This window comes from Triticum urartu, chromosome 2A (genome assembly GCF_056163025.1).
Source record: "Triticum urartu cultivar PI428250 chromosome 2A, HENAU_Tu73, whole genome shotgun sequence".
In the NCBI taxonomy this organism is placed as follows: domain Eukaryota; kingdom Viridiplantae; phylum Streptophyta; class Magnoliopsida; order Poales; family Poaceae; genus Triticum; species Triticum urartu.
This window is the reverse complement of record NC_141874.1, coordinates 650,948,777-650,973,863: the sequence shown is the minus strand read 5'-3', so window position 1 is coordinate 650,973,863 and position 25,087 is coordinate 650,948,777. Positions and strand designations below refer to the sequence as shown.

General features: G+C 43.5%; 2 protein-coding genes across 4 annotated transcripts; one reads left to right on the top strand and one right to left on the bottom strand.

The window, feature by feature from the left end:
* Nucleotides 1-16,773: 16,773 nt before the first annotated feature.
* Nucleotides 16,774-21,374, bottom strand: LOC125539430 (N-terminal nucleophile aminohydrolases (Ntn hydrolases) superfamily protein). 3 transcript variants are annotated; one of them, XM_048702882.2, is made up of 8 exons: nucleotides 21,115-21,374; nucleotides 20,831-21,017; nucleotides 19,711-19,775; nucleotides 19,180-19,611; nucleotides 19,053-19,111; nucleotides 18,203-18,307; nucleotides 17,785-17,861; nucleotides 16,774-16,896 (listed from the first exon to the last, which is right to left on the bottom strand). In XM_048702882.2, the coding sequence occupies exons 1-8, from the start codon at nucleotides 21,175-21,177 to the stop codon at nucleotides 16,808-16,810; spliced, it is 1,077 nt and encodes a 358-aa protein (XP_048558839.1). In that variant the 5' UTR covers nucleotides 21,178-21,374; the 3' UTR covers nucleotides 16,774-16,807. The 3 variants fall into 3 exon arrangements, with proteins under 3 accessions (XP_048558839.1, XP_048558838.1, XP_048558840.1); XM_048702881.2 differs by lacking the exon at nucleotides 16,774-16,896 and having other exon boundaries at nucleotides 17,350-17,861; XM_048702883.1 differs by lacking the exons at nucleotides 16,774-16,896; nucleotides 21,115-21,374 and having other exon boundaries at nucleotides 17,350-17,861; nucleotides 19,180-19,622; nucleotides 20,831-20,933.
* Nucleotides 21,362-22,102, top strand: LOC125539431 (StAR lipid transfer-like protein). Its single transcript, XM_048702884.2, has 2 exons — nucleotides 21,362-21,663; nucleotides 21,764-22,102. Exons 1-2 carry the CDS (start codon nucleotides 21,442-21,444, stop codon nucleotides 21,842-21,844), a joined length of 303 nt encoding a protein of 100 aa, XP_048558841.1. The 5' UTR covers nucleotides 21,362-21,441; the 3' UTR covers nucleotides 21,845-22,102.
* Nucleotides 22,103-25,087: the final 2,985 nt, after the last annotated feature.

Genomic DNA, 25,087 nt, shown 5'->3' with positions numbered 1-25,087 from the left:
ACTTCCGATATCCAAACATAGGCTTCCAATATATCAATCTTTACGTCTCGACCATTTCGAGACTCCTCGTCATGTCCGTGATCACATCCGGGACTCCGAACAACCTTCGGTACATCAAAATGCATAAACTCATAATATAACTGTCATCGTAACCTTAAGCGTGCGGACCCTACGGGTTCGAGAACAATGTAGACATGACCGAGACATGTCTCCGGCCAATAACCAATAGCGGGACCTGGATGCCCATATTGGCTCCTACATATTCTACGAAGATCTTTATCGGTCAGATTGCATAACAACATACGTTGTTCCCTTTGTCATCGGTATGTTACTTGCCCGAGATTCAATCGTCGGTATCCAATACCAAGTTCAATCTCGTTACCGGCAAGTCTCTTTACTCGTTCTGTAATACATCATCCCGCAACTAACTCATTAGTTGCAATGCTTGCAAGGCTTATGTGATGTGCATTACCGAGAGGGCCCAGAGATACCTCTCCGACAATCGGAGTGACAAATCCTAATCTCGAAATACGCCAACCCAACATCTACCTTTGGAGACACCTGTAATGCTCCTTTATAATCACCCAGTTACGTTGTGACGTTTGGTAGCACCCAAAGTGTTCCTCCGGCAAACAGGAGTTGCATAATCTCATAGTCATAGGAACATGTATAAGTCATGAAGAAAGCAATAGCAACATACTAAACGATCGGGTGCTAAGCTAATGGAATGGGTCATGTCAATCAGATCATTCAACTAATGATGTGATCCCGTTAATCAAATAACAACTCCTTTGTCTATGGTTAGGAAACATAACCATCTTTGATTAACGAGCTAGTCAAGTAGAGGCATACTAGTGACACTCTGTTTGTCTATGTATTCACACATGTATTATGTTTCCGGTTAATACAATTCTAGCATGAATAATAAACATTTATCATGAAATAAGGAAATAAATAATAACTTTATTATTGCCTCTAGGGCATATTTCCTTCAGTCTCCCACTTTCACTAGAGTCAATAATCTAGATCACATCACTATGTGATTAACATCGATAGTTCACATCATTATGTGATTAACACCCATAGTTCACATCGCCATGTGACCAACACCCAAAGGGTTTACTAGATTCGGTAATCTAGTTCACATCGCTATGCGATTAACACCCAAAGAGTACTAAGGTGTGATCATGTTTTGCTTGTGAGAGAATCTTAGTCAACGGTCTTTCACATTCAGATCCGTTATGTATTTTGCAATTTTCTATGTCTACAATGCTCTGCACGGAGCTACTCTAGCTAATTGCTCCTACTTTCAATATGTATCTAGGTCGAGACTTAGAGTCATCCAGATCAGTGTCAAAACTTGCATCGACGTAACCCTTTACGGCGAACCTTTTTGTCACGTCCATAATCGAGAAACATATCCTTATTTCACTAAGGATAATTCTGACCGCTGTCCAGTGATCTACTCCTAGATCACTATTGTACTCCCTTGCCAAATCAGTGCAGGGTATACAATAGATCTGGTATACAGCATGACATACTTTATAGAACCTATGGCCAAGGCATAGGGAATGACTTTCATTCTCTTTCTATCTTCTGCCGTGGTCGGGCTTTGAGTCTTACTCAACTTCACACCTTGTAATACAGGCAAGAACTCTTTCTTTGACTGCTCTATTTTGAACTACTTCAAAAATCTTGTCAAGGTATGTACTCATTGAAAAAACTTATCAAGCGTCTTGATCTATCTTTATAGATCTTGAAGCTCAATATGTAAGCAGCTTCACTGAAGTCTTTCTTTGAAAAAACTCCTTTCAAAAACTCCTTTATGCTTTACAGAATAATTCTACATTATTTCCGATCAACAATATGTCATTCACATATACTTATCAGAAATGGTGTAGTGCTCCCACTCACTTTCTTATAAATACAAGCTTCACCGCAAGTCTGTATAACACTATATGCTTTGATCAACTCATCTAAGCGTATATTCCAACTCCGAGATGCTTGTACCAGTCCATAGATGGATTGTTGGAGCTTGCATATTTTGTTAGCACCTTTAGGATCGACAAAACCTTCTAGTTGCATCGTATACAACTCTTCTTTAATAAATCCATTAAGGAATGCAGTTCTGTTTATCCATTTGCCAGATTTCATAAAATATGGCAATTGCTAACATGATTCGAACAGACTTAAGCATAGATACGAGTGAGAAACCCTCATCGTAGTCAACACCTTGAACTTGTCAAAAACCTTTTGCGACAATTCTAGCTTTGTAGATAGTAACACTACTATCAGCGTCCGTCTTCCTCTTGAAGATCCATTTATTTTCTATGGCTTGCCGATCATCGGGCAAATCCATCAAAGTCTATACTTTGTTCTCATACATGGATCATATCTCAGATTTCATGGCCTCAAACCATTTTGTGGAATCTGGGCTCATCATCGCTTCCTCATAGTTCGCAAGTTCGTCATGGTCTAGTAACATGACTTCCAGAACAAGATTACCGTACCACTCTGGTCCGGATCTCACTCTGGTTTACCTACGAGATTCGGTAGTAACTTGATCTGAAGTTTCATGATCATCATCATTAGCTTCCTCACTAATTGGTGTAGGTGTCACAGAAACCGGTTTCTGTGATGTACTACTTTCCAATAAGGGAGGAGGTACAGTTACCTCATCAAGATCTACTTTCCTCCCACTCACTTCTTTCGAGAGAAACTCCTTCTCCAGAAAGTTTCCGAATTTAGCAACAAAATTCTTGCCTTCGGATCTGTGATAGAAGGTGTACCCAACAATCTCCTTTGGGTATCCTATGAAGACATATTTCTCCGATTTGGGTTTGAGCTTATCAGGTTGAAACTTTTCACATAAGCATTGCAACCTCAAATTTTAAGAAACGACAGCTTAGGTTTCTTGCTAAACCATAGTTCATACGGTGTCGTCTCAACGGATTTAGATGGTGCCCTATTTAATGTGAATGCAGCTGTCTCTAATGCATAACCCCAAAACGATAGTGGTAGATCGGTAAGATACATCATAGATTGCACTATATCCAATAAAGTACGGTTATGACGTTCGGACACACCATTACATTGTGGTGTTCCAGGTGGCATGAGTAGTGAAACTATTTCACATTGTTTTTAACTGAAGGCCAAACTCGTAACTCAAATACTCTTCTCTACGATCAGATCGTAGAAACTTTATTTTCTTGTTACGATGATTTTTCACTTCACTCTGAAATTCTTTGAACTTTTCAAATGTTTCAGACTTATGTTTCATCAAGTAGATATACTCATATCTGCTCAAATCATTTGTGAAGATCAGAAAATAATGATACTTGTCGCGAGCCTCAATATTCATCGGACCATATACATCAGTATGTATGATTTCCAACAAATCCGTTGCTCGCTCCATTGTTCCGAAGAACAGAGTCTTAGTCATCTTGCCCATGAGGCATGGTTCGCAAGCATCAACTGATTCATAATCAAGTGATTCCAAAAGCCCATCAGCATGGAGTTTCTTCATGCGCTTTACACCAATATGACCTAAACGGCAGTGCTACAAATAAGTTGCACTATCATTATTAACTTTGCATCTTTTGGTTTCAATATTATGATTATGTGAATCACTACGATCGAGATCCAACGAACTATTTTCATTGGGTGTGTAACCATATAAGGTTTTATTCATATAAACAGAACAACAATTTATTCTCTTACTTAAATGAATAACCGTATTACAATAAACATGATCAAATTATATTCATGCTCAACGCAAACACCAAATAACACTTATTTAGGTTCAACACTAATCTCGAAATTATAGGGAGTGTGCGATGATGATCATATCAATCTTGGAACCACTTCCAACACACATCGTCACTTCACCCTTAACTAGTCTCTGTTTATTCTGCAACTCCCGTTTCGAGTTACTAATCATAGCAACTGAACTAGTATCAAATACTGAGGGTTTGCTATAAACACTAGTAAAGTACACATCAATAACATGTATATCAAATATACTTATGTTCACTTTGCCATCCTTCTTATCCGCCAATCACTTGGGGTAGTTCCGCTTCCAGTGACCAGTCCCTTTGCAGTAGAAGCACTTAGTCTCAGGCTTAGGACCAGACTTGGGCTTCTTCACTTGAGCAGCAACTTGCTTGCTGTTTTTCTTGAAGTTCCCCTTCTTCCCTCTACCCTTTTCTTGAAACTAGTGATCTTGTCAACCATCAACACTTGATGCTTTTCTTGATTTCTACCTTCGTTGATTTCAGCATCACGAAGAGCTTGGGAGTTGTTTCCGTTATCCCTTGCATATTATAGTTCATCACGAAGTTCTACTAACTTGGTGATGGTGACTAGAGAATTCAGTCAATCACTATCTTATCTGGAAGATTAACTCCCACTTGATTCAAGCGATTGTAGTACCCAGACAATCTGAGCACATGCTCACTAGTTGAGCGATTCTCCTCCATCTTTTAGCTATAGAACTTGTTGGAGACTTCATATCTCTCAACTCGGGTATTTGCTAGAAATATTAACTTCAACTCCTGGAAAATCTCATATGGTCCATGACGTTCAAAACGTCTTTGAAGTCCCGATTCTAAGCCGTTAAGCATGGTGCACTTAAACTATCAAGTAGTCATCATATTGAGCTAGCCAAACGTTCATAACATCTGCATCTGCTCCTGCAATAGGCCCGTCACCTAGCGGTGCATCAAGGACATAATTCTTCTATGCAGCAATGAGGATAAACCTCAGATCACGGATCCAATCCGCATCATTGCTACTAACATTTTTCAACACAATTTTCTCTAGGAACATATCAAAATAAACATATGAAAGCAACAACGCGAGTTATTGATCTACAACATAGATATGCTAATACTACCAGGACTAAGTTCATGATAAATTAAAGTTCAATTAATCATATTACTTAAGAACTCCCATTTAGATGGACATCCCTCTAATCTTCTAAGTGATCACGTGATCCAAATGAACTAAACCATAACCGATCATCACGTGAGATAGATTAGTCTTCAATGGTGAACATCATTATGTTGATCATATCTACTATATGATTCACGCTCGACCTTTCGGTCTCCGTGTTCCGAGGCCATATCTGCATATGCTAGGCTCGTCAAGTATAACCCGAGTATTCTGCGTGTGCAAAACTGGCTTGCACCCGTTGTAGATGGACGTAGAGCTTATCACACCCGATCATCACGTGGTGTCTGGGCACGATGAACTTTGGCAATGGTGCATACTCAGGGAGAACACTTCTTGATAATTTAGTGAGAGATCATCTTATAATGCTACCGTCAATCAAAGCAAGATAAGATGCATAAAAGATAAACATCACATGCAATCAATATAAGTGATATGATATGGCCATCATCATCTTGTGCCTGTGATCTCCATCTCCGAAGCACCGTCATGATCACCATTGTCACCGGCGCAACACCTTGATCTCCATCGTAGCATCGTTGTCGTCTCGCCAATCTTATGCTTCCACGACTATCGCTACCGCTTAGTGATAAAGTAAAGCATTACATCGCGATTGCATTGCATACAATAAAGCGACAACCATATGGCTCCTGCCAGTTGCCGATAACTCGGTTACAAAACATGATCATCTCATACAATAAAATTTAGCATCATGTCTTGGCCATATCACATCACAACATGCCCTGCAAAAACAAGTTAGACGTCCTCTACTTTGTTGTTGCAAGTTTTACGTGGCTGCTACGGGCTTAAGCAAGAACCAATCTCACCTAGGCATCAAAACCACAACGATAGTTTGTCAAATAGACTCCGTTTTAACCTTCGCAAGGACCGGGCGTAGCCATACTTGGTTCAACTAAAGTTGGAGAGACTGTCGCCCGCAAGCCACCTGTGTGCAAAGCACGTCGGGGGAACCGGTCTCGCGTAAGCGTACGCGTAATGTTGGTCCGGGTCGTCTCGTCCAACAATACCGCCGAACCAAAGTATGACATGCTGGTAGGCAGTATGACTTATATCGCCCACAACTCACTTGTGTTCTACTCATGCATATAACATCAACATAAATAACCTAGGCTCGGATGCCACTGTTGGGTTTCGTAGTAATTTCAAAAAAATTCCTACGCACACGCAAGATCATGGTGATGCATAGCAACGAGAGGGGAGAGTGCTGTCTACGTACCCACGCAGACCAACTGCGGAAGCGTTGACACAACGTAGAGGAAGTAGTCGTACGTCTTCACGATCCAACCGATCAAGCACCGAAACTACGGCACCTCCGAGTTCGAGCACACGTTCAGCTCGATGACGATCCCCGGACTCCGATCCAGCAAAGTGTCGGGGAAGAGTTCCGTCAGCACGACGGCGTGTGACGATCTTGATGCACTACAACAGCAGGGCTTCGCCTAAACTCCGCTACAGTATTATCGAGGACTATGGTGGCTGGGGGCGCCGCACACGGCTAAGGAATAGATCACGTGGATCAACTTGTGTGTTCTAGGGTGCCTCTACCTCAGTATATAAAGGACCAAAGGGGGGGAGGCTGGCCGGCCACAAGGGGTGCACCAGGAGAGTCCTACTCCCTCTGGGAGTAGGATTCCCCCCCCCCCCAATCCTAGTTGGAATAGGATTCGCGGAGGGGGAAAAGAGAGAGAGGGGGCTGGCCACCTCTCCTAGTCCTAATAGGACTAGGAGAAGGGGGAGGCGCACAACCCATGTAGGGCTGCCTCTTCTCTTTTCCACTAAGGCCCATCATGGCCCATTTAGCTCCCGGGGGGTTCCGGTAACCTTCCCGGTACTCCGGTAAAATCCCGATTTCACCCGGAACACTTCCGATATCCAAACATAGGCTTCCAATATATCAATCTTTACGTCTCGACCATTTTGAGACTCCTCGTCATGTCCGTGATCACATCCGGGACTCCGAACAACCTTCGGTACATCAAAATGCATAAACTCATAATATAACTGTCATCGTAACCTTAAGCTTGCGGACCCTACGGGTTCGAGAACAATGTAGACATGACCGAGACATGTCTCCGGCCAATAACCAATAGCGGGACCTGGATGCCCATATTGGCTCCTACATATTCTACGAAGATCTTTATCGGTCAGATCGCATAACAACATACGTTGTTCCCTTTGTCATCGGTATGTTACTTGCCCGAGATTCGATCGTCGGTATCCAATACCAAGTTCAATCTCGTTACCGGCAAGTCTCTTTACTCGTTCTGTAATACATCATCCCGCAACTAACTCATTAGTTGCAATGCTTGCAAGGCTTATGTGATGTGCATTACCGAGAGGGCCCAGAGATACCTCTCCGACAATCGAAGTGACAAATCCTAATCTCGAAATACGCCAACCCAACATCTACCTTTGGAGACACCTGTAATGCTCCTTTATAATCACCCAGTTACGTTGTGACGTTTGGTAGCACCCAAAGTGTTCCTCCGGCAAACGGGAGTTGCATAATCTCATAGTCATAGGAACATGTATAAGTCATGAAGAAAGCAATAGCAACATACTAAACGATCGGGTGCTAAGCTAATGGAATGGGTCATGTCAATCAGATCATTCAACTAATGATGTGATCCCGTTAATCAAATAACAACTCCTTTGTCTATGGTTAGGAAACATAACCATCTTTGATTAACGAGCTAGTCAAGTAGAGGCATACTAGTGACACTCTGTTTGTCTATGTATTCACACATGTATTATGTTTCCGGTTAATACAATTCTAGCATGAATAATAAACATTTATCATGAAATAAGGAAATAAATAATAACTTTATTATTGCCTCTAGGGCATATTTCCTTCAATATTATGCTCAAGATATTTCCCATACCACTAAAATATGAAGCTAAAACTTGGTATAATAACTTGAGGCCTAGAAGCATCACTAGCTTGTAAGAGTCTTTTACTGCTTTATGGACAAGTATTTCCCTTTGCATATGAGACATGCAGCCTTGCATGATGTCTATAACCTTACCCAACTTGAGGAAGAGAGCCCCACTCAAGCTTGGGGGTGTGAGTTAGAAAGGAATGATCCTAATCATCCTATCAAGGAATATGAATTGCTTGATATATTCTATAGTGCTTTAACCCTTGAATCTAGGACATACCTAGATAGTTGTGTAGGAAATATTTTCAGGGGAAGGATATTGCATGGATCTAAGGAATTATTGGATAATATAACAAAGAATCATAATGAGTGCAATATTATTGAGCCTCCACAAGCACCTACTCCAAAGAACAGGGGAATGCTTTTTTAAGTCCAGAAGATATGGAAGAAGCCAAGAAATGTGCAAAAGAGAAGGGTATTAAAGTCGACAATGTTAAAAGATACCTCCAATTGAATGTTTATGCGAGCTTATTACTCCATGCCTTATGGTAGAGGTGCACTCTCTTTATAGGTTTGATGAAGGTGATATCCCTTATAATAAGTCTCCTAGTCAATGCTTAGAAGAAATTGATAATTTCTTGGTTAAACAACATTGCTTTGAAATGTAATTACAAATGCAACTACAAAAAAATACTAACATAATTAGAAACTTGCATGTTGTCCCATTATAACCCACTAATGATGTTAAAGGTATTTTTAAGCATTGTACTATGATACAAACTCAACTTGAACAAGTTACTAAGGCTCAACAAGATTTATTGCTTAACATATCTAAAAATGCTAAGAAACATGATGCTTATGTCATTTGTACTAGAGGAGGTGCCACCACTCAAGAACCTTTATATCCAGAATAGAACCTTAAAAGAATAAAAAAAGATTATCAAGGAGTAAATGGTAGTCATCCTAGTTCTCCTAGAAAGGAAAATAAAAAGGAAAAAACTAAAAAAATTGAGAATTCTAGAGAACCTGACAATGATTAAGAAAGTGAACGTAAAGAGAATCCTAATGGCATATCTATCTCTGATGCTGAAACCCAGGACGGGAAAGAACAGGAACCCATCTAGGAAAATAATAATGATACTATCCCTAATGTAGAGGAAATTGAAAAGGAAGAGAAGGAAGTAGAACCACGCATACAAAAAGATGATCCTCCTCAAACAAAAAACGTGATAAAAGGGAGGGAGCTTCTAGGAAACATGGTAGAGAATAGTGCCTTGGACAAAAGTCCTTGCCATTTCCTAGTGAATCAGAAAAAGTTAAAGAGAATGAACACTTTATTGAGTTTTCTTAATTACTAAGATCATTATTTTTGCAAATTCCTTTAAATAATGCAATTAACATTCCTCCTTACTCCATGTATATGAAAGATATTGTCACTAATTATGGATGTACGAGCTTTCATCCACCTACCGGATATCTGAACCCTAAGCCGGATTTCCGGCTGAGGTGTCTAGTAGGTTCATAAATTATGGTTAGAGGTCCGGCCCCATATTGGATGTCTGGTCCCTCCTTCATCCGTCGGATGTTTGGACCCCTGCCGAAAATCTGGCTTTGGGGTCCATTAGCTTGGGATATTTTTGCCAGATGCCTGACCTCCTCCCGGATATACATGCACTCATGCTTGGGTCAGATGTCCAAACAAGTTGTTGAATGTCCGGGTGAATGGACATGCGGTGCCCCCATGTGTGGTTTTGGTAATTAATGACATTCTCTATGGACTAATGGTTGCATTGAGTTATATTTGAAGGATTTTTCCATAGGCATTTCTTGAAGTCCATGTGTTGGTTTCAAGGAGTTTATGGGTTGACCAAGATGCTATTAAGGAATTACCCAAAGATTGGTCATGTGAGTGTTGAGCTTATTGCAAGAATGTCTTGAAGAAGAAGATTGTGTGATCATTCATGTTTACCTTCAAGACATCATCCAAACGAACATGGTTGGAAAGATTCAAGGTTGATCAAGACTAAGTCAAGAGTGAATCAAGTTGATCAACTCACAAAGAGTAGAAGATGTACCGAGAGGGATCAAGTGATCTCATTTTATGGTAAGCATTGTCCATTGCACTTTGTGTACTAACCCATGGTCTATGTGAGAGTCTATGTGGAGTTAGGTACGTATCCATGGGCTTGCGTCAAGAGGATGATATCATACAACCCATGGGAAGGATGACATCAAGTGGTGATCGTCATCAAGATTGCCGTGTGCAAGTTCAAGTGGAGAATCACGAAGAGATCAAGTTCTTGAAGTTTGCCATCCATTGTGGTTTCAATGGACTTGTGAAGATGTGCCGAAGAGTGGCTCACCCATAGTGGAGTATGGGGGAGCAATCATCTAGTCTCCATCGACCCAATGCAATCAAGAAAGGTGGTCCATCTTGAGGAGGACAAGATCGTCATCGTCTAGCTCAAGTGGATCATGTGCAAGGCAAAGGTTTGTCCTTGATAGGTTTTCTATTTTACCGGTCTCATGGTGGTAGTTGGGAGACCGGGTTATAGGATCGATAGCCGTACTATCAAGGGGGGCTCTCAAGTGAGTAGCTTGATCGTATCATTCGTCGAGAGCTCAAACCATTGCATCCTTGCATCATGTTTCTTAGTTCTTGTTTGGTTCTCTTTGTGAGTCTTAGAGTTTATGGTCATCTTGATGACAAGCTTGAGTTCATCGAAAACGGAGTTTGCATGGGTCTTCTATGATGTTTTCGGTGTTGGAGGTTTTACCGGTCTTATCCGAGGAAGGGTTCTCACCATTTTCTTTTGGGACTTTTCTCATTTGCTTCTTATTGGTATTTCTATCAAGATTGTGTTAGCCCTTGTCGCTAGCTTTCCAACAAACTTGGTTTCGTCGAATTCGGAGTCCGTTTGCAGAAGTTGTGTTAGTTTTGGTGTTCTGAAAAGGCTGCAGCGGTACTACCGCGGACAGGAGCGGATGTAATTTTTTACTACCTCTCTTGGGAGTGGTACTACCGCTTGGAGCAGTACTACCGCGGCTACTTCCGTGGCTACTTCCGCTCGGGACCAAAAACTCGTCACAAGTCCAGCGGTGGTAGGCACGGATGTAATTTTTTAGTACCGCTCGCAAGCAGTAGTACCGCTACCCTTAGCAGTAGTACCGCTACCCCTAGCGGTAGTACCATGAGGTCAAGCGGTACTATCGCTCCGACGGTTCTTCTAGCTTTTTTGCCTCCTCGCCGTTGTGTTTCAAAGGGCTACTACCGCCCTAGCGGTAGTACCACTCCTTGGAGCGGTAGTACCGCTCGGTGCGGGCTGTGAGCATAACGGTTGGATTTTTCCCCACCTATAAAAGTGGGTCTTCTTCCCCAATGATCATTATCCTTTGAGCTCGTGTTCTTCCCCCATTGTTGACCTTCTTCGAGCTTGCTAACTCTCAATCCCTCCATGGATTCTTGCTAGTTTTTGAGGGAAAAGAGAGAGGAGATATAGATCCATGTTCCACCAATCACTTTCTCCTCTAGGTGAGGGGAACCCCTTGGATCTATATCTTGGAGTTCTTGGTGTTCTCCTTGTTCTTCCTCTCATTTTCCTCCCTAGCATTAGTTGCTTCGGTGGGATTTGAGAGAGAAGGACTTGGGCACTCCGTGTGCCCTTGCCATTGCATTTGGTGCATCGGTTTGAGTTCTTCACGTGATACGTGGAAGTTACAAGTTGAGAAGCTTATTACTCTTAGGTGCTTGGTACCTTTGAGCTTGCTCCTCTTGGGTGCTTGGGCGCCCTAGATGGTTGGTGGTGTTCAGAGCTCAATCATTGTGGTGTAAAGCTCCGGGCAAGCGTCGGGGTCTCCAATTAGGTTGTGGAGATCGCCCCGAGCAATTTGACGGGTACCGGTGACCGCCCCCAAAGGTTGCCAAAGTGTACGGGTCCGGTGACCGCCCCCAAGGGTTGCCATTTGTACGGGTTCGGTGACCGCCCTTAAGGGCCCCTTAGTGGAATCACGGCATCTTGCATTGTGCGAGGGCGTGAGGAGATTGCGGTGGCCCTAGTGGCTTCTTGGGGAGCATTGTGCCTCCACACCGCTCCAAACGGAGATTAGCATCCGCAAGGGTGTGAACTTTGAGATACATCATCGTCTCCGCGTGCCTCGGTTATCTCTTACCCGAGCCCTTTACTTATGCACTTTACTTTGTGATAGCCATATTGTTTCTTGTCATATATCTTGCTATCACATAGTTGTTTATCTTGCTTAGTATAAGTTGTTGGTGCACATAGGTGAGCCTAGTTGTTGTAGGTTTTGTGTTTGACAAATTAACCGCTAGGTTTATTCCACATTTGTTCAAGCCTAAACCGTAATTATTTTAAAGCGCCTATTCACCCCCCTCTAGGCGACATCCACGATCTTTCACCGGGCCCTCTATGTTGGTCCCTATTCTTCATGTGCATGCGTTTGTAATCTTCCTAGCCGTCAGATGTCCGTCCCGACACAATTGATACATCCATTTTGCATCATATTTTCCTACTATTATTTTTATTGTTTTGAAACTATATTCCACTTTATGATGCAATTCTAATGCATTTTCTCTCTTAAAATGCGAGATACACCAAAAGAGGGAGATTGTTGGCAGCTGGAATTCTGACCTGAAAAGGCTACAATAGAGATAGCTATTCTGTGGAGCTCAAAATGATGTGAAAACCTAGGGAAAATTATTTTGGAATATATAAAAATACTGGAAGAAAGAAGTACTAGAGAAGATCCTCGATGGGGCCACAAGTCAAGGGGCGCGCCATGGTGACTTGTGGGCTCCACCGAGGCTCACTAATGCCCACATTCTCCTATATGAAGCCATTTACCCTAGAAAAAAATAGAGAGGACTTTCAGGACTAGCCGCCACCGTCTCGAGGTGGAACCAGAGGTTGAGCACTTTTTCTCTCCGGCGGAGTGATTATGTTGGGGATACTTCCCTCCGGGAAAGGGAAATCGAAGCCATCTTGATCAGCAATACTCCTCTCATCATGGGCGGACTCATCTCCGTCAGCATCTTCACCAACACCATATCATCTCTAAACCCTAGTTCATCTCTTGTATTCAATCTTTATATCAAACCTCGGATTGGTACCTGGTGGTGCTAGTAGTGTTAATTACATCTTGTAGCTGATACTATTCGGTTTACTTGGTGGAAGTATGTTTAGATTGTTAATCACATATTTAATTATATCCTCTGATCATGATCACAGTTGTGCTTTGTGAGTAGTTCTATTTAATTTGTTCTCGAGGACATGGGAGAAGTCTTGTTACTAGTAATCATGTGAAGTTGGTTTTCGTATATGTTATGTTGTTCTTCCTCTAGTGGTACCGTGTGAACGTCGACGGCATGACACTTCACCATGTTCGGGCCTAGGGGAAGGCATTGTGGAATTAGTTTGTAGATGATGGGTTGCTGGAGTGACGGAAACCTAAACCCCAATTTATGAGCTATTTCGTAAGGAGTTGTTTTGGATCCTTATGTTTAATGATATGGTTAGGTTTATATTAATTCTTCTCTTGTATTTGTGGATGCTTGCATGGAGGGGATAATCATAAGTAGGTTGTTTGTTCAAGTAAGAATAACACCTTAGCTCCGGTCCACCCATATAGCAACTTATCAAAGCAATGAACACGAGTCAACGAATGATGGTGAAAGTAACTAGATGAATTCTTGTGTGCCCTCAAGAGCGCTTTAATCACTATAAGAAGATCCTCCGGCTTGTCCTTAGGAATAATAAGGATTGGGCCACCCTGCTGCACCTTGTTACTTTGGTTACTTGTAACTTGCTATCAATCATCTTGCTATCAAAACTATCTTACAAGACTGGCAAGAAATACATTGCTAAAAACCGCTTATCGATTCCTTCCGCTCCTTGTATGGTTCGACACACTTATCGAAAGGACTACGGTTGATCTCATATACTTGTGGGTCATCAAAAGTCACTACTCAAAAATGGCTAGTTTCTTGGCTTGCTATATATACCCCTCTACCACTCCGATAGAGGGTTGACCACTTCATTTGAGCAAACCCTATAACACAAAAGTGCCCCCTGTCTCCCCTCTTCACCAAATCCTAGATTCCAGCGGGATTCTTGGGAGTTCTTGAAAGATATCCCACCAAGTGATAGATCCACTCCTTCCCTATCTCTTGACCAAAGGAAATCGTAATTTGAGCAAGTCTTGAGCTTTTCACCATTTATCGTGTTACTCTTGGAGGTCGAAGACTCCTATGTGGTAGGAGCTCTTCGGTGAGGAAACGATTGTTGTGATTCACCCTGAAAAGTTTGTGAAGGTTTCGAGACCACCTCAAGGTCTACCAATAATGGTTTAGAAACGCATTCGTTGTGATATCTCAAAGAAAATATGGTGAGCTTTCGTGGTGTTGGTGTGCCTTCATAGTAACACACATCCCTTCAATGGTGACTAGGTTCCCTTCAAGGAAGTGAACATCATGATACATCCTCGTCTCTGGAGTTTCGGTAATCCATAGCCCTAAGTCCTTCCTTGTAATTTGACTATCTATTTGTTGTTGTTGATTATACTGCTAGCTCTAGAATCGCTCTTGCAATTGTTGGACCCACTTTCATATTTCGCATTATTGTCTAAAACTGCTAAGTAATGATTAAAAATTATAATTGCACCTCCCCCCCCCCCCCCCCGCGCATCTAGGTCCATCTCGATCCTTTCAAGAGCGGCTCCTTCGCGAGCGCCAGACAATGGCTGGCCAGGGCCCCCGCACCCTTCTGCCGCTGGAAGGACCACTCTGACCACGACGACATAGACGACGACGAAGGTGCCGCCGACCATTCACTGTCCGCTACAAGCTAGTTAAGTTTTTTTAGGTTTTATTAGTTGAACGAACGAAATATCGTCCAGTTTATTTAAAATATGTTGAATTTAAGTCCGTTTGAATGAATTCCGCCATGTTTGCATGAATTTTGTCTGAATTTGTTTGTATTGTGGACCGACTTTTACGGTGAGAATTGGATGGCCGGCTCGTGTATCACCATCGGCAGACGCGTCCGGACACTTGAGCGGACAAATGTATGTCTGTTCTGGGGGCCGGCGTTGGAGATGACCCGACCAACTAGAGCGACACGAGCGATCTTTTTTTTCTAATATGAGTATAATACAAATATATAACTAGCTCAAATAAATTTAAGTTCGAAATTCATTTGTAAATTTTGAACGGCATTCACTCGGTATTTTACGGTTACCGCGTTTCTCGCCTCCCCCTGGGTATTTTTTTGGGGGATTCGGTAGCCAAAACCTTGGCTATATAGATATAAAAACACATACATCTGGTATTGGAAAAATCTACACTTCATTCAATTTTCACAGTAATTCAGTAAAAATATGTTTGCCCGCAGGCTTGCTGCAGCTCATGTGCCTGGAAACATGTTGAAAGCACACAATGCCTGAACCACAGTGCTTAGTATTTGTTGTTTCTTTTCTGACAGCAAGATAGTATGCCTGAACATTTCGCAAAAAAAAAAAAGTATGCCTGAACAGACAATGACAATGGCAAGAAGGAGAGGAGGTATTTACAGAGAGACGATCTACGTACAATGATTGGGAATCAGCAATCCTAAGAAAAATCCAACCTTACGAAGGTGAAGAAGAATCTCCCCGCCATGGCGCGCCTCCCCCGGCAGCAGAGCAAGCGCGCACCGCACGGCGAAGGGCGAAAGAGCCCCGGCCGAACCTCCTTCCTTCACAGTTCACACCATGATGGCCATGGTGTGGAGGGTGGACATGTGGCCGTACATGTCGGCGGACATGTGCGGGGGCGGCGGCCTGGGGCGCATGAAGCACTCCTCCAGCTCCTGCAGCTTGGCCACCAGCAGGACGAGCCGCCGGAGCGGCACGAAGATGAGCGTCATTGGGATGATGCACGCCCCCAGCTCCAGTATCAGCATGCCTGCTCGACCAGCTCCACGCCCTCGCCTCTCGCCCGTCAAATCTCTCCTCGCCCAGGCTTCTCGGCACTTGCCGCGGCTTTGCAGGCCTCCCTCCCTTTCCCTCGCTTCTCCACGGAGCAAGATAGCAGCAACTGGGTCGCCGTGTGCTCCCTAGCTACTCCACGGGCGAGGTAGCTTTCTTCGTTGCGTTGCTTGGGCAAGTGCTGTTGCTTTGCCTTGTGGAGCTGCAGCTGGGGGGTTGCTTGCATATATAGCCTTCTTTTCGGCGAAGAAGACGCTCTCTTATCTCTACCCTGTTGATGGCGCACGCTCAGTGGCGCTTAGTTTACACCCCCTGCCTCTAATGATTGCTCTCAGTGCGTTTATCAACTTATTGCTCCGCCTTGCGGGTGCATGTTACACAACGGGGCAGAGCTAGAGAGATCTTTATTTCTCACGACGACGACCAAGGACGTGGCCGGGGGTCCTAGCTATCAGGCTATGGCGGAGCTTTCGCACCAACGAACCGCAGAGACGGGTCGGTCTCGAGAGGATTAATAGTCTCCTTATGTGGCACCTACTACTAAAGAACCGAGTGCTTATTTCGCAGTAGATGTGGATAACTATTTTCCAAGTCCACTTGATGGTGCTGGTACAGGGTGGGTTTTGTTTGTGGTCCTGCCATGACGGTGTATGCAAGCGACGACTACGGTCACCCTCATCCAGCTTAACACACGGAAATCATTTCGAACGGTTGTCATGTGGTATTTTCCGTACTTTGTGTGTATGTGCCCTGTTTGATCCATGTGTCCCATAGCGTCGACGGGGACCTCTCTCCGGATAAGCAATCCACAACAGTACCATTATTCCAGTTGTTCCCTGAGAAAGAGTGGGTGGCCCCTCGGAAGCTCGGGGGGCGCGGTAACGGGCCAGGCACCATCACGCAAACAATGCAACTGGGAGCCGATTTTCTAACAAAATGCATGTAGTGAAACAGCAATGCTCTTATTTATGGGTTTATTATCCAAGTTTCTTTCCTGTCCTGGTGGCTTGCACACATTCATTTCGTGCAAACATGATCGCGACCCGAAGCGACACGCATTCATCTCCTGCAAACAAGATCACAATAACCTGAGGTCTTCACGCGAAAAACAAAGGTGCAATTTAGTGCACAGCATCCTCGACAACAAAAGCATATTCAGAGAATAAACAACAATAGTTGCTGCCTAACACGACCATCATCAAAGATAACCTTTTTCTCGCTTAATCAACAATGCTGACAACCTTGCATTATGGCGATAAATATGCAAGACACAATGATTGATAAAATAAACAACAAGACAACATATTTATATTCATAGAGAAATGGGTGTCAACTCGATACTGCCAACAAACTTAGGTTGATCAAGGAGAAAACGTGCGGAATAAACCAAATGCAAAAAACAACAACAAAGGAGGAGGTTTTCTGGGAATCTTCAAAGCTGACAAAGCGTACGTGAAATATTATATGCCCTTACCAGCTCTGAAGATGACCTATTCCACACAAAAACTCTGAACATGACTTAAAGAAGTACACCTGGCTAGTACATTAAAACTCGTAATTGCAAGAGAAAAGTTGACAATAAGCAATTCCAGCATTTTCTCGACAAGTCTACAATGCATGCATTCAATGAATCTACTACCATTATATAACATGGCAGTTTCAATAGAAAACTGCAGTCCAATATAAGACACGAGAACAAGCCCCCCATGGTATTGTTGCATTACCATGGGAGTGAATGGAGAGGACTTGACATAGAGGAATACACCTTATTGGCGAATCAGCCTTTTTGTTTTAACAAGGATCTGCCTATGTTAAGGTGTTACTGTGATGACCTCCACATCCTGCATGCTGGAATTCCTGACAGAATACTGAAAGGTCCATCCATGGCATGCCCCGGCATGCACTCCTTTCTTGTTAATCGCAAATACAGCACCAACAAAATCTGGGTACTTACGAGCAATTCTTGATATAGCATCCACGGCAGCATCTCGAGGCTCCATTCCAAGTCGCATGCTCTCCACTACTTGATAACTGCAATAACATCACATAAATGTTTAAATAAAAAAAAACATCGCAGTTCATGGGACCATTGCTTAACTTGGGCTACTAATAAAAAACCATAAGCTAAAATTCATATTAGATTACTCAGCCTTCGAACCAAATTAGAATATGGACATGGTTGAATACCATCATATCCTAGGATGTAACTTCCAAGTAAGACCACAGAGGGGGAATAGGTGCATGATTAAAGTGAGTTCAGAGAAAATAACAGCTTGCTAGTGACTAATGAAGTTAGGGGTCAAAACAAGAAAAAGTATGGTTTGTGGGAAAGAAGAACAATAAGTTTTCTAACAAAATCATTTCTCAATTACCACGGAAGGAAGCGCATCATAATATCACCATCACCAGTAGCTCCACAAGCCCCAACTTCGTCATCACCATATGCAGAAGATCCTGGTATTGGTCCATCACCTACCCTGGAAGCAAATGATTAGTCAGTACTACCTATCAAGAGGTAAATAGCTGTTCCACTTCCACAACATCGAAAAAGGGAAAACTGTGGCATGACACCAACGTCATTATGTTGTCAAAATATACAGAGTATTTCAGAAGTTGATATACAATACCAGAGTATTTCAGGAGTTGATATATGATACCAGAGTATTTCAGAAGTTGATATACATATCAAAAGGAAGCTTCAAGTAGTATTTCTACGTAAATATAAGTTGGACAAACCAAAAATATGTCTGTCATAATCCAGTTAGGATAAATATTGTAAACCTATATACTGAGACATATTAGTCCCACTATTAATGAGGTTATGTAACATCCAACTATGCACCATCTATTTTGTTAGCTTTTATCCAGCCATAAATAAAGTAACAACATCATCAAGACTCGCCACACATTAGTGACTTTGCAAATATACCAGCGCATAGTATCAATACTACAAGAGGATTCGGCAGTGGTGAGTTCTATGGCTGTTATTATCCCTCAGACAGAAGTTCGAATATAGAAGATACAACGCCAACTAAATACTGCAGTCCTTTCCCTCAAAAAAGAATTACTGCAGTCATTTCCCTCAAAAAATAATTACAGCAGTTGTTCATACATTATTGCAGATGCATTCGATAGACAGATCACTGATTTAGCAAAAAACAGGTGGCCAACTAAATTGTAATGTCAATATTTCAAATTCCCTAACAGAGGCAAGATGCTTACCTTCCTGGAATTTTGAACGTAGCACCATTAGTTGATGTGCCAACTGCTACATGACCCATCTTAACAAAAGCACACTGTTTAGTTTCATATTAATAGAGAGTGACTTCCCTATAAACGCGCTAGGTACCTTGTCAATGACAGCCATAGAGATTGTGTCATGGTTGTGGCGATTAACAGAGTTGAAATGGGAGCTTGTCGGTTCTAGTAAATTATCATTTTGGAGCCATTCCTGACAGGTGATTCCTTGATCCTCCCATACAGCACTTTTAACAGGGTCCTTAGGTATATTTATAGGATGGTATGGACCACAGTTGCCAGCAGGAGCAACATTTTTCCAAAAGTTAGGTTGGCAATTATTCTGTCTCCAATTTGACCATTTCTCAATTGACTCTGGTGAACTCAGGTCAGTTGGTCCTGCAAGACCCATTGAAATTGCAAAGGATGTCGCCTTCTCTCCAACAAGAAGAGTATGCCCGGTATGCTCCATGACCAACTTTGCTGCCATAATTGCATCCTTCACATATCTCATGGCAGCCACAGCTCCAATTTCCATTGTCTTCTGCCAGTTTTCTTAAGCAAAAAAGAATACATCCACCATAAATGCCGCAACATAAACATCAGCATATACTGTAGCTTGAGTGGTTAAAGCAGCTTTTACCCCATTCATGATAAGAGCATCTAAGGTAGTTTCACCGTTCTCATCTGGACTTCCACCTGGACCAACTGCATGAAGTTATAAACCAGTTAAAACCAGTACTATGGTTGATTCAGATACACACCAAAAATAGGCAAGTTGTGAAACTAAAAAAGTTGCAAACACACAATCATGGGGTTCTGCTATATATTTAGTGCATAGAGAATATTAATGGATTCAAACACAAGGCAATGGGAACAACAGGCGAGTACTTCAGAACAAAGTATCATTTAATTGCTAATATTTATCTGCGGCATAACCGCAACTGCACTTACCGTTGTCTTCAGTTTTTACGATGTTAGGTAGAGATAAATAAATGAGTGAATTGGTAACGTTAGTAAATAGGTTGAGTGGGCAAGCTGGATTGACCAATGTTTTTTATCTTTTGATTATTGAGACTTAACTCTTGATATCCATCATAATTTTCTCATAGTTAAATTAAGCTCCAAGAAGTACTGATCTCCAGGGCAATACATCAATAAAGAGTACACTTGATTTTTAAATTAGTGTAAAATAGCGCTTCTGATAATAGATGTTATCGACAAATTTAAAGAATTAAGTTTATTCCAGAATTGTTTTAAGTAGGCTTGCAAAATCCAGTAGTGAGGCTTAAGGTTCTCACCATAAAAAAAGTATTGAAACACCGAATAAAATCCTATTTGAGCTATTGTTTGTTTTTCTGAGTTGCCATATCATTTTGCTGTCTGGTACCTGCAAGTATGTTCATCAGAGATTTTTTTTTCTTGTATGCAAACCCATTTATAGGCTTGCTTACAGAATAATTGGTCAGAATCCCTGGTTTCTATGTAAGCAAGCCTCTGGGAGTTGCAACCGGAAAAATATCATATCAATCAAACTCCCCGGAACGAAATGTAACTTCGGTATTATAAATATCGGTTTTAGCAGGTATGTCCACTCCAGTTTGACCACTGCACCAGCATAATTCATTTCTCGTCGCCATCCATCCCAGTGCTCCCACTGAGACTGAAATGATACCATGCCACAAGCCACAGGCCACAACCAATCCCCATCACAGGCACACATGGACGAATTGTACAGAGAAGGACGGCAGCAAGCAACTGACCTGTGCCATCGCAGCGGAGCTCCTCGCAGGCGGAGCAGCCAGCGACGACAGCATCCACAGCCGAGCCCCCTGCGCCACCGGTTTTCACCACGTCCCACGCCGCCCTGACCGCCTCCCGGAACGGCCAGGTGCTCACCACCACCGGAAACACGCCGCCCCCTTCCTCCACGCCTCCGCCATCCACGGCCTGGTTCAAAATCCCCCCATCGCAGCGACTCCATCAACGATAACACGAACAAAATCGACCTGCACAAAAATCGGATCGGATCGGATCAACGACTCACCAGGCACCAGGTGAGCCGCAGCAGCAGGAGCCCCAGGAGAAGCCCCGGGTTGCTCCGAGCCATGGAAGCTGGGCGGTTGAGGTGTGGATTGGGGAATGGCACTACTGGTGATCACTGAGAGGTGGGGGAGAAGAGCCTACCCCGTTATGTTGGGGGTGAACTGGCAACGGGTCCCACACGTCAGTGGATGGACATGACACGGCCTGCCAAGGACCCCACGTGTCGGTGAGCCCCTTGTGTGTTTCAGTGTGTGCATAGTTTGCAACTCCCACCGAGCTGTGGTGTCCCCCAAATAACCTAGCGGCGGCGGCGGCGGCGGCGGCGGTGATGAATGAGCTGGGTGGAGGCGGCGGGAAGAAGGGCAAGGCATGGCCCTGGTGGCTTGGAGCGAGTGCGGCCCAGATCACCGGCGCGCTGGTTTGGTTCCGGCGAGGCAAGGGCGGCAGCGACATGACGATGCCGTTCAGGGCGTTCGCCGTCGCCTCGCTCTTCGTCGGCGCCGGCGCCACGACCGTCACCGCCGGAGTGTCCGCGGCGGGCGTCGGATCGGTAAGTCGCCGGAGCCAAAACCCCCCGCATCCGTGTGACGGATTCTCGATCTGGATGCGGCAAATTTTACACCGTGCGTCTGTGTTCTCTGTATCTGCAGGTGGAGGAGATGAAGGGCTTGGGCGCGAGGATCCGGAAGTGGAGCAGAGTTCCTCCTCGCCGGGTGGAGGGAGGCGAGTAGCAGTACTGCCATGGATTTGATCTACTGCTAGAGCGGCAAGAGTTTCCATGTGAGGATCAAGATTGCTTCACATGATCACACATTTGGGAGATGCAAATCAATAATCACATCTGTACTGTACTACTACTCTGTAGGAGTAACTTTGTAGCGAAAGCTTGTTTACTCGAATTTTGATCCTGCCTTCTGGAATATAGCCATTGTACTCGTCTCCCAGATTGAAACTGAAACTGCTTGTTTAAATTTTTTTTGGTGATGTTATCTGACGAATGTCAGCCGGAAAGGGGTTTGTTTCCTCACAGTTGCTTCGCGAGATCAGATGGTGGCAATTTTAAACGAAAAATACCTTCTTGTCATTTCCTCCTAGCAAATGTGGTTTTGAAGAAATTAGCATTCCCTCACGGTTAAAATTGTCAGCAAAATCGTTCTAAATATACTAGAGAATGTTCGACGGCTAAGAGGGTCCTAAATTTTAGTGAAATCCTTTTTTTAATAGAGGTAAAGGATGTTTAAGAAAAACACAGTATAATTGAAGTTGCTCATAGTATACACGAGCATACACTCGCCCGTATGAACTCACACATGCACACCCTTGAGCACCTTTGAGAAACTGAGAAGAACATCGCGGGATGACTGAAATAAATTCAGGAATAATGCGAGCACCAATGTCAAGTTTAGACTTGAATCCTGATGGGCTAGGGATACCACTGTTCTCCTAACCATCCAACCATAGGTTGGTTTGCAAAAATTTCTTTCGGCACAACAATTAGCATGGTTGGGGCTAACCGGGTCATGATTGCTTTGGTGCTTTGCTAGGGGGTACAGCATCTCCAGTCGGACCCCTACTACGCCCACCCCCTTTCAGATTTGGCCTGCCCGGACATGTACATAACATCATATCTAGCAGGTTAAACTAATCCTAAACCCCTTCAAATCGTCTTCAACCCTTGCCCTACATGCCATCTTCCTCTCTTCTTTCTCTCTACAATGCCCGTAGCCAAGCTCTGACGCTGTGTTGAACCCGCGATGTCCCCACCACGAGCCCCAAACCTCTCCCAGACATCCTTGCCGTGCCAGACACGAGCACCATGCCGGTATGTCCTACTACACCGGACATACACCTCGCTTGCTATGTGTTCGATGAAATATCCGAGCTGTGTTTTGTAGATTCTTTTACTCATTTTGTAGGCAAACGAGTTCGTCGGATGATGATTTTGATTACAAGGAACTTGATGACCACATATTCAAAGAGTTCATCGATTCGTTCGATTTAGACACCAATGATGACGAGAAGCTGACATGATGGTGATGATGAGCATCCATATGTTGTTGATGAGTATGTCCGGATGGGAGGAGAGTACATGCATTGAGGCCATGGAGAAATTTTCCTACACCGTGGTGAGGATGTTTCAACTGGAGTACTAGAGAGAACAAAATGCCACGGGCGAAGGGCAGCCACACACATGATTTTGAGAAGCCTGGAATACATGTCTGCCTCCCGAAACAAGATGCAGATCATTTTGTGAAGTTTCTAGAGATGCACCGCATTTTCGAGATACATAGGTGCACATGCACTACTCAATGGTCTTGTGGAACATATGTAAATTCATAGTGGAAATCACTGAATTTTGTGCCCTTCGAACCAATTTTATGTTTGAACTATGAATTTTTATTTCATAATAAAAAAAATTTGTGTGTGTGTTATATTCATTGTTAAGTGTATTCATATAATTTAATGACGACGGTTCACGAAACCTGTTTTATCAACCTATGGACTCCTGTAGATGACAGAGTCCTTGAAGCAAATTGGTTCAGGATTCTAAGGTTAGAAAAGAGTTACCACTCAAGGGAGGAACATGATATGTGGAAGGCTATCCTGGTGGCTCAAGACTGACCAGTCCATTCTTCCTTCCCCTGTTGATGAAATATTATCTGAAGGATAAGCAGCAAAATACATCACACTCTCATCAACATAAACCCACAAGTCAGCCTGATGCATCTTCTAATGATCAAGAGGTTCAAATGATCTCAGTTTTGCCCAAGATGCTAGCTTGCCAAAGTGTTCCTCGAGCTTAGCAACCGAAGATCTGGACAAGGCTTAATTTACGTCATGGATTTGAGAATTTGAAAAATGAGGGTGTGGTTGCCGGGGTGGGAATATAGGGGATGGATGTCTCGTGTCCGTGGGCACGTCGCGGACGCGGGGGGGGGGGGGGGGGCATATTTTTCCAGTTCAGTTGGAGTGCTCTAAGGGAGGCCAGTCACGTGTGAGGTTGTGAGTTCTCTCCCCTTCCGGACACCACTCGGATGACGAGGTGGTGGAGCCTATTTGCATTTGTTGTACTTAGGGTTAGGTTTAGCATGTCTCTTAGTGGTGTTTTGATGGTAGCACAATTGGAATTATTTTTCCATGATCCTACACCCATCTTGGCAACACCCCCAATGGTGCTGTCGAGAGATTCCGTTACTCCTTGGTGACTAACCCAGTGTTTGAAGTGCTGTCAGTTAGTGTCTTGAGTGATGGCAAGGCCCGAGAACAGTGGTGGAGCTTAACAGGAATCTCGGGGGGAGGGGGGGGGAGGGGGGGCAAAGCGAAAGTATGAACAACTAGGAGGGCAAAGAATTGATTTTTTTTACTTATCTAAGCCATGCATGGTAAATTTTCTTCATTGTTTTATCTAGGGCTGGGAGGGGGGCACAACCCCCTCTGACTTGTACTAAGCTCCGCCACTGCCCGAGAACAAGGTTGAAGGGTGGTGTCAATGTTAGGCATGCAACGGATTTGAGATTTGAGAAGCACGGAGACGGTCCTCACTTAATATGCCACAATGACTATGGCTCCCCTAGTGGCGGGCCTCTTCCTCGACTCACAAAGCGCACATGGCGAATTGGCGATGATGTTCCTTGGTGTCTGATGACGACAAGCGGCAAGGAAGACGGTTGCAAAAAAACTCCAAGGGCTTTGTTGCAGCTAAATTTTCCGTGGTTCTTTCTACAAATATGTCCTCCCTCCATGTCTCGTGATTTCCACGAGTACATGCTGTAATTTGACATTTACCCAATGGCATGCAGAAATTTCTTTAAAAAAAGGAAAAATGAATTTTGGTTGAAATGAAATAACCGGAAGGCGGCTATACTTTCTCTTCCGCTACGATGATTGCAACTGCAAGAAAAGATCTTGCGCACGAAGGCACGCGGAGTGGCGAGTTTAGACAGAGAGAGCATCCAGGCCAGGCCAGGGCCGTG